Source organism: Echinococcus granulosus (assembly GCF_000524195.1).
Source record: "Echinococcus granulosus chromosome Unknown EG_S00024, whole genome shotgun sequence".
In the NCBI taxonomy this organism is placed as follows: domain Eukaryota; kingdom Metazoa; phylum Platyhelminthes; class Cestoda; order Cyclophyllidea; family Taeniidae; genus Echinococcus; species Echinococcus granulosus.
In genome coordinates, this window is record NW_020170404.1 from 116,974 (window position 1) to 126,763 (window position 9,790).

General features: G+C 43.1%; 3 protein-coding genes across 3 annotated transcripts in view; 1 reads left to right on the top strand and 2 right to left on the bottom strand. All coding sequences in view use genetic code 11, as the record gives it.

The window, feature by feature from the left end:
- The window catches only part of EGR_04047 (Pre-mRNA-processing factor), a gene marked incomplete at both ends in the record, with an annotated part of 3,900 nt that extends 2,526 nt beyond the window's left edge, over window positions 1-1,374 (bottom strand). Inside the window, 2 exons of the mRNA XM_024493296.1 lie at window positions 458-739; window positions 814-1,374. Of these exons, the coding sequence (XP_024352210.1) occupies window positions 458-739; window positions 814-1,374 (843 nt within the window). The remainder of the gene's footprint in view (window positions 1-457; window positions 740-813) is intronic.
- A 157-nt stretch (window positions 1,375-1,531) lies between these two features.
- Window positions 1,532-2,105, bottom strand: EGR_04048 (Protein cornichon; the record flags this gene model as incomplete). The annotated part of the gene is made up of 5 exons (XM_024493297.1): window positions 1,532-1,559; window positions 1,596-1,739; window positions 1,773-1,885; window positions 1,918-1,986; window positions 2,025-2,105. 5 exons carry the CDS (start codon window positions 2,103-2,105, stop codon window positions 1,532-1,534), a joined length of 435 nt encoding a protein of 144 aa, XP_024352211.1.
- Window positions 2,106-5,821: 3,716 nt separating this feature from the next.
- Window positions 5,822-9,618, top strand: EGR_04049 (Intermediate filament protein ifa-4; the record flags this gene model as incomplete). Its single annotated transcript, XM_024493298.1, has 3 exons — window positions 5,822-6,229; window positions 8,920-9,131; window positions 9,357-9,618. The coding sequence occupies 3 exons, from the start codon at window positions 5,822-5,824 to the stop codon at window positions 9,616-9,618; spliced, it is 882 nt and encodes a 293-aa protein (XP_024352212.1).
- Between the last annotated feature and the right edge of the window lie 172 nt (window positions 9,619-9,790).

Genomic DNA, 9,790 nt, shown 5'->3' on the forward strand with positions numbered 1-9,790 from the left:
ACGACCATACATGAAACGGATAGATGGGAAAAAACAGGATAGACAATGGGGTGGGCAGGTATTTTGTTTCTGGTTGCGAAACACTATTCAAACAGAACTCAAAAGTTTGCATACTTCTGGGAAAGAATACGTCAAGAAGTTATCTACACTTATTTACTTTTAATCACCAAGAAATAAATTTTGACTCAGGCAGCCCCAGCTTTTGCCAGCCGTCTACTAAGAAGGGAGCGAATGCTAAGGAAAAATGTCGAACGGCTACCAATCAGGCATACATTATGATGATGAAACCAATTCCAGGTGAGTGCTCCTGCATCTAACTTTAAATGTCGGAGTTGATTTGAGAAGCCAGGCAGAATACCTAACACAGCCAATTCGGATAGAGCAGCACCCTATCCACACGCACACACAAATCAATCATGAATGCCTCGCAAGATAAGTGCATAGCGAAACAACATACTTGAGAGGCCTGTGTATTGAAAACAACGGCATTCTTATCATTGCCACCAGTGATGATGCGCTCCGGTACGGTTTCGCTCGCATCCAAGCAGAGGATGCCTGGAATACTAGGCGAGTGCATGCCCACCAAGGAGGCGATCTGTTTGTACTCGGAAATATCGCGAGACCTTGCCAATCCCTCTGGAATTGTCTTACCTCTCTTCTTTCGCTCCTCTGTCAGTTGGGCGGCGCGCTCCTGAAGTCGTGTAATCACCTGCTCAGATAGGCCGACCTCTTCTTGCAGCTAAAAAGTGACAGACAACCCGTGAATACACAACGAAACATCGCGAACACGGTTAATTTGGCAAAGTTACTTACATTGGCACTATCGGCAGCGGGAGCCTCAGACACGTCCTGTGCCTGCACAGCAGGTTGGGCAGCAGCACCGATGCCCGTGTGGGGTTTCAGTGTGGCCAAGGCCTCCCGAGCAGCAGTAACCTCCTTCATCAATCTAGACATAATCAAAAGCCCCATTATTAACATAGCTCTACTCCTTGAAGGCTGAATGCGATAGCCCCAATACCTCGAAATTACACGACAAGCAGCATCATGCTGATAGAGAGCATGTGAGAGCTCCTGTCTAGCCGTTTGAAGCTGCTGGCGAAGAGTGAACGAATGCAACATGACGGCATCCCACTCGTCCTGAAGAGTTTTTAGAATGGCAGGAATTGAAGTGGCATAAGGCGGTTTAGGACGCACCAATGGCGATGTTTTGACCTCAATTAGCTCTTCAGGGGAGAGAGGCTGCTGATTGATAGGATCGCAACCCGTTTCTGTGAGGTATTTTTCGATAAGACGACGCTCAAAGATGTGACCGGATCGCGGACTAAGAACGGGCTCTTCAGGCACCTCGTTACTGAGTGAACAGCAAAGTGACATGTTCTAAAATAGAAAAAAGACCGTGAAATACGGACAAACGTCATATCACAAAAGAGTACACAATTGAGACAGCCAGAGTTTATTTCTTAGCGAAGTGTACAGCAGGAGGCAACAAGTAACCAATATATCTCCACGTGCAAAGTCTAGCGCCGAGACTCTAAGAGGCGATGAGCGAGGCGATCATCCTAAGAATATCAAAATGTTGTGCAAATGAAACATACCCGAACAGATAGCCAAAGAAACTCATTACGTAGAACGCCAATTTCACCCATCCTTCTTTCATAGCCCTATTGAGCTCATTACTGTTGAGGATGGAGGTCGGATGGTACAGTCCAATACCTGATTTAACTGGACGTGTAAGGTACCTAGCAAATACGTAAGCTATCCAGGTGACAAACCTGTGGATGTGATAGACGAGCAAAGGGATGTTGACTAACAGCGCTGCTATCTGCCAAGTCAGGAGGAAGGAGAGTGTGATGAATGCGTGCAAACAGTATTCGGGAAGCACGAGCTTGAAGACTAAGTAATTAAATTTTTGCATACAGGGTTAAGATTTCGACACTGATCCACTGGATTTTTATAATCCGTTTTAAGTTCATCAAAAGCAATTATCTAAAAAGGATATGCTCACGAACGATAAACCAGATTACGTGATAAATAACAAAAAATATCAAAACAATAGTCAGCAAAAGGGCAACAATATAAGTAACAGCAACAAGTCCGAAACCCATGTTTGAAAATCTGTGTTATGCGAAGTCATGCCGCACTCCTGTTCTTGGCGTATCAGAAGCCACTCTTCGCAAAAACTCTCAAAAGAGCAAATCAATAACAAATCTGCTACTATTGCAAGTATTTGTCGAAAAATTAAAAAAAGTTAAACAATAGGAGCACAGCGAATTTGACTGAACTCTTTCACTTGTTTTGATATTTTGAAATAAGAAGTAATTTTACATAGTATCGGTTCTTCTTTATCATAACAATCATTAAGAGGTCTTCGTTAAATAACACTAAGCCTCTATCAAGTTTTTTCTTCGTTTGAAGGAGCTAAGCTTGCAAACATCATCATTAGATGTCTGTATGAATTCCGACCCATAAAAATGCAGACGAATTGTCTGCAGCTGAGATGGATTGTTGAAAGGTGTGACGAAATTTGCTGACCAGAGCCTTGGGGAACACTATCCTACCATAACCTATGGACTTTACAATATAAACAGGCAGATGGGGTTGGACACCCCATTTGCGCAATCATCAGGACCGGAACACTAGGTAGTGTACGCATCTTGTGTGTATCTCCCCGAGTCTTTCTTATGCTCATAAATGGTCATCGCGCTATGGTAGAAAAAGTATTGCTGGCATGCTGAAGGGCTGAGAGGCTGCTGACGTGGCCCGGAGACCGTGTCTTTTCGTGAAAGTATCCGTTTAATCAATTCTGTATTTAGGCTGACCGTCAAAACATTACTTGGCAACTCTCCTCTTTAGAACGTCGCCTCCAGGCATTCCTTTGGCAAACCCCTCTCATTATCCATTATAACGTAGTCGACGCTTTAAAAAACACTCACAACCTAGGAGCACCAGTCATTGAATTTGCGTGCAACAGAGAATAGATTGAATCCCAGTGTCACTCATAAATCTTGGTAATTACGCTTGATCTAGAGTTCCCACCTGTTTGGGAAATGCATTAAAAAGGGGAAAATTCACTGTACTTACACTGTTGGCGACTGGATGATGACCTACAATGGGTCAATCTCATATCCCTATCGATAGTCGTAAGAACATCGGCCTAAAAGCAGTCATTTGGTAAAAAACGAGGTTTAAAATATTTTTGCCCGAGGGTGGAAGTAAGGATTCAAGTCTATGCCCTTTGCCTCTTTACTCTCAATTCGCTATTGTCCAGCCATAAACTTATCTGGTTTCCATGCGGCTAGTAGATACAAGGAGGAGACGCTGGGTGTCAACTCCATTAACATCTTGATGTAGGTACTGTAAAATAGTTCCGTAGAAAGCTTTTCCATATGGTTTATGGCTACTGTCGCCCGCTGAAACTAAAGGCAGGCGTCATTTTCAACCCTTTTGTTAGGAACCGTCACAGTTTCTTTCATCAGCGGACGATGGTCTTCTTTTGTTACGTTAAGGTTTAGCATGCGGTGGTAGAAATACGGGGTGTATGCCCACTACTACCAATGCAACGCCCTTGTTTATTCCTGAAATGATGTAAGAAATCAAAGCGCTGTGGCAGAAAATGTATTACCAACGTCCAAAAGGTGTGAGAGGCTACTAGCATGGCGCAGAGATATGCATCCTAGTGAATGTACAATCTGCGAGGAATGTAGTGCCCTTGTAATCAAACATGTAATCAAATCACTATATTTTGTCCCTCAGAAAGCTGTTGCGACTTTTGGAGCTCTTGTAAAGAAGCTAACCCAGACCTTGGATAGGTGTTCGTGGGTATTCCCGATCCTTTTTTTCTTTAAGGCTTGTGCCAACCTAATTTCGATATCCTTACACCTCTCTATAATGATGTAGCACAGGAGACAATAAGTATGGAGCCAACGACCTTAGGCGTGTGCCTCAACGTTATTTTGGTCAATCTCCGCCGAGGTAATAATCCATAGAAGATGTTGGATTCATCGATCTGGAGGGACTGGAACCTGCGGTCGATGTTTCTTTTGGGTATAGAGTGTGAGAGCATTGAAATGTTAGCACCGCAGGAAAAATTCTGTGTAAATTTGGAAATCACTACACACCCGCATTACGTAGTTTACTTTCATGCTCATAACTTGACAATTGCTAAGACGGAGCAAAGTTGAGCAGTAATATGGTTATAGATTGTGTCGAACATCTTTTACAATTACGTTGTAGAAAAAAACAACTAGGCCAGCTCAATCATCCACTATGTGTAAAGCTCACAATATGAGTGTGTCAGTGCTTCATAGTTCCAAAAAAGAAAAATGGGCACTTTATTGTAACGCTGGGAGCCTTTCAGAGGAAATGGAGGGCTACTGCCATGACCCGAAGGTCATGCTATCCAGCGGAAGTACACGGACGGTGCCTTTGGTGCCTGTAAACCTAAGACGAAGGGTTAAACAAATAATCAAATGATTACACAACCCCTCTTCTCCTCTTCTGAGCGTCGTCCCCTGGGCTTCCCTTCGTCAACCCATCATGTCTACTATCACATTGTAGTCGGTGCTGTAAGGAAAAGAAGCACGAACCATTCGTGTCAGTAATTGGATACCCTTGCATCTGAGGAGATACTTGACTACAACGTTACCGATCCCCTTTGACAATTTTACTGGATCTGGTATTTCGTCCTGTTTGGGAAGCGTATTGGGGGAGGGGAATGTGTTGGCCATCTCCTTTGCCCATCGCTACTCGTAAGAACACTTGCCCAGAAGCAGAGTCACTTAATAAAGGATGGAGTTTAACAGAGATCTGCGGAATAGAGTTTCGGGTCCATTCCTCCCTGTCACTTTGTTCTCGCTTCAGTGCTACCCAGCCATACCTCTCTGAATTCCATCCAGCTAGTAGAGGGGTGGAGGAGGAGGTATTGCATTTCCATTTGATTGACATCTTTATACAGGTACCGTAGACAGCTTCACAATAACTTTTCCGGATAGTTTTAAGTCTGCTGTCTCTTCAGTTGTTAACAGTATTCCTACACACCACGGGACTGGGGCAGTTGCCAAAGGTGGACGTCATTTTGAACCCTTCCCTCAGAGATTGCCACAGATTCTCCCATCCGCAGCATATGCCCTTCTTTTGCCAGCCAAGTCTTATCATCCAGGTGTAAAAATTAAGATAAATGCCCTTTACGATCAAGTTCGCTTTCTGTTGCCGCTAAAATAGCTCCCCCAGTCTCTCAGGCGGGATTGGCAGGGAGGAGGGAGCACAAAGGCGGAGCCTTCAGTGCCCACGAAACCAAAATGAAGAAATAAACAAATAATCAAAGTATTACCATGATTATGGGGAATATGACTAGATTATGTTCACACGGCTAGAATCGTGACGGACCGGACCAAGGGTAAGGCATTCAATTTTTAGGTATACAGTTTAAGTTTATAAGGCCTTTCCATTAACTTCTTATCTAACGAAAAATTAGCAAAATCAAACGTACGAGTCAGTTTATAGTAAAATAGGAATTAAGGACATTTAAGTGGACTAAAAGGCAGAAAAACTTACCTAAATTTTTGCCTTTGGAACCAAATATAAGGACAATAGAGAGCCAAGTGGTAGGAATATGTGCTGCCATGAGATCGTTGACACTTACTCACCTCCTCCACCTTCCCGAACAAACTCGTAATGCGTCATCAAACGGAATATACATACATACACACACACATACACAAGGTGAAACCGCGACCCTACCAGATTACTACGCACATTCGCCCCTGCCGCCAATGGTGGAGCCTACGACGCTGTGTAGAATTCAGTCACTTGTACACTATTCATGGCCAAAGGCGGTTCTATCGAGGGTGAGAAATTGCGCGGCCTCCAACACCACCGAGCACCCCATCGGGTCTCAAGTGGACTGCAAATAACCTCCGTGGATCCCACCAGCCCTCGAGGGAAAGTGGATGTGGGGACAGCGGCGGTATTAGTGGAGGGGGGGACGGAGACTCCTGCAGATGAGGAGATGGAGGAGGAGACAAGCTGTTTCACTACCAGCCAATCGGTTGTTATAACGCGTTGCCCCGGAGTCACCAAACACGTGGAGAAGGAGATAGTGGAACAGAAAGCCACGAAGGTCAGCAACGCCTTGCAGACGTGCGAGGTCAGTGATGTGATTCAGGGCAGGGCGAGAGAGAAGTTCGAGCTTCAGAGACTCAATGATCGACTTTCAAGTTTCATCGAAAGGGTGAGGCATTGCAAAAATGGAACTTATTTTTTCGAAGAATACCTCAAAATTTTTTTGGCTATTTTAAGCTGTCATAAAGCACGATTCATAAAACTAGTAAGGCTTATGCTGCAGTGTATTTTATTCATTATTTACGAGAGATAAGATGAAAACTGAACGAAGATTTCAAATTTCTGATGCGGAAGAATTTTTACTCATGAATTTGATAAAATCCACTCTAGCTAAACTGGTTTAAGTGGACAACAGAAGCTTTTAAATGGACACATCATCTAATCAAATTGACAAGGGGGGAAAGATGTGCAATTTAAATGAATGGATATAAATTTCCATTTGAGCAGGTAAAGGCGACATTGGAGCTTAAAGAGACGATGGCATTTGAATTACCTCCTGCGTAATAACTATTCTACTGAACTTTGTATGCTACGAGTTCGGTGTTTCATTACCACGGTATTCAACCCCACTTGTACAGGTTCTCAATCCTAAATGTTCAAGGTTTGGCTGCGTAGCTTTTTTCCCTTATAAGAGGTATTTCAATCTTGATAACCTCACCCAACCTCAAGCTTTTTTACTCATTGGCGTCACAATGAAAGATTGCAGCGATGTTATCTTGAAATAGTCTCTACGACCACTCCATAGGCGTTTGTAGACCCATAAGGGGATGGTGATTCTTCGTAGAAGCTATGGGAAAGTGGTCAAGTATGATTCACTATTAACATTACTTAACACGTTAACTTGCTGTTAATGCTCTCATAAAGTTGGTAACTCCCCTAATCGAGGGTTTACTAGAGAACCTTCCACAGAAAGTGATATCAACGTAATTACTCTTGTCAATACTGCTTTGGTAGATCACTTTCGTTTTCAACATGGCAATCGCTAGTTCTTTTACAAACTAGAAAGAAAGTTGACTTGTCTAAATGACGGTCAGGCATGTGTTAATTCTCAGTATTGAAATACGAAAGCACATTCGTTGTTCCAGTCTAACAGGACATTAAGACTTCTCCAATGAGCTTTCAACTGCATTATTGGAAAAGTTCGCTGATCACACTCAAAGCTGCCAACCTTATTTGCGTACTTCATCCAACGGTTGCGAAACTGTTTGCAGATGCCGACTGTGTGTTGCGCAACCTCACACACCCCATTGGCTCATGCAGTTATCACCGCCTCTTGCAGCCAATTGGAGTGCAGACCTTAAGTAATATCGACCTACAAATAACTGCGATTTGCCAACAAATGCGCTGGCGACTCAGGATATATTAATGTCGCGACTATCAGTTACAAAATGCCACTCTACGTTGCCGCACTATGATCATTAATCGTTAGTTACGCATTAGAAGAAGCAGACCTTCTAATATTCCCTGAACCCTTACTCGGGAAGTGGGGATGATAATTCCCACCGGCTTCTCACAATTATACAAACAAATGCGTCTAATTTCGGTGTGTGCACATAAAGTTGTGATTTACGGATTTAAAACAGCAACATCGCGGCTCGGTCTACATCGAAGCATTACTACACAGCGGAATTCTTGCATTCGAGAATCCTATTTTCCGTTTGTAGCGAGACAGCCATATTACCATGCCTTGTGTCAAGAACTACGACTAGCCTGTACAAATATTGTTGCCTATAAATCAACAAAGTTGAGGATAAATTGCACGGCAAAACAAATAGAAGAGCAACAGAATAGCGCTTCATAACTGATGAAATGCATGTGACAAGTAAATATCTGAGTAACCAAACGATTTATGGTGGTCAATCTCACGCCCAAAACTACCACTTGTTAGTGTAACGTTCTCGCTGGCCTTATTTAAAAAAATTCCCCCTCTTATATCCTTGAAAAGTAAAAACAAAAGAAAATAGATAGATAGAATTTGGAACTACGTTTGTAAGCACCTCTATCCATTCCCTACTGGAGCATGAGGATGTCTCAACTGCTTTCTTCAAATGTCCCCAAACGTTGACAAATTATCATTATGAGATTAGTCTTTTTTGTTTCCATAAATCGAATCCATATCTGCCAAGTAATAATGTTTTACAGATTTTTTTATTTTCTTAATAGAAATGCCATTCATTCGAATCCCACGGAGGAATTGCCCACCTTAGACACCAAATGTCAAGAAGGGATGATATATATGCCAGAACTTTTATCCCTGTTTACGGAGGCCTTGATCTTCGTGCTTGGATGTATCACATGCACCACGAGCAGTTTATGCTGGGAAGACAAAACTGTGTTCCAGTCTTTTCGAAAATTCTTTCTCATTTTCTTTGGATACCTTGAAATTTAAGTCTATGCCATGATGTAGTGCCATCATTAAGTGATCTGAGCAAATATTTTTTCCCCAAATCACACTTTTCAGGCAGGTTACAAAGATAAACAGCTTATCATGCACTGGCTTTTAAAAAAAAAAATTTATCGTGCATTGAGCAATGTCGGACGATTATCTTTGGGCTAAACTACCCAATTTATATCACTTCAATCGTAGAGGATGATTTTAACCGTAAATGGGCATTCAGTTTAAGCTTGTTGGTTCTGGACGCTTGGTTCATTTATTCATAATTCTGTGTCTAAAATACGAGGAATTTGTTCTACTTACCGGGGATGGTATTTCCAACCCAAATCTGAGTACATTTCCTGCATTTTTTCCTCCTTCCCATCCACATTTTCTTCTTAAAATGGTTAACATTCTGCGTAAAGGTCCGTCTATTGGAAGCCCACAATCGTAGCCTAGCAAAGGAAGCGTCGAATCTGCGTTCCAACTACAGCGGTGATATCAGTCGTCTGCGCGGTGTTTACAACGCGGACTTGGAACAGCTGCGTGCCTCCTTGGCAGCCTCAGAGGATCGATGTGCGCACTATGAGGTTCGAGCAAAACGCGCCGAGGCGGAGCTCAACGACGTCCAGCAGGTGTACGTTCACTTGAATTCGCCCCCATGCTCACTTGAGGGAAGCATGATTTTCAATTAGCCGGTGTGAATGGTTGCATTATCTACCACACCATACGTTACCACATTTAAACTGTTATAGACCATATACAGCATATAAAGCGGTGCATAGATAAGGCCGAAGAGATGCAAACACTAGAATGAAAAAGATGGCGGAGTAATAAATGAACGATACCTTTCGATAACTAGACTTCGCGCCAAGGAGAAACAAACCGCGTGTGACCAGGAACGCCTGAAGACTCGTACAGAACAACTCAAAGCCGCAGAAAACGAAGTTCAAGAAATTCAACAACGCTGCACCTCGATGGCCGAGGAGAGGGCGAAAGAGACGTGTGAATTTAAACGATTACAGGAGCAGCTGAAGGACGCCTGCCTTGTGAGTTTCGCGGTGATGCGTGGTTTGCAGCAGAGCTTGTTGCAACGCCTTGTTTTGGCCCCCAGTAACTGGTGAAAAGCGATTTTTAATGCAAACTCTGCCACTCAGAATAAGGGTCTTTATTAAGTTCTCCAGCTTCCGCTTTACACCTTTTTGAAACCATCAATTCATGGGATTCGGATCCAAGCTCGTGGCTGTGGTTCCAGTCTCAAGGTGGCCTCACGAACTGAGTCTGAGGCTATTCTTA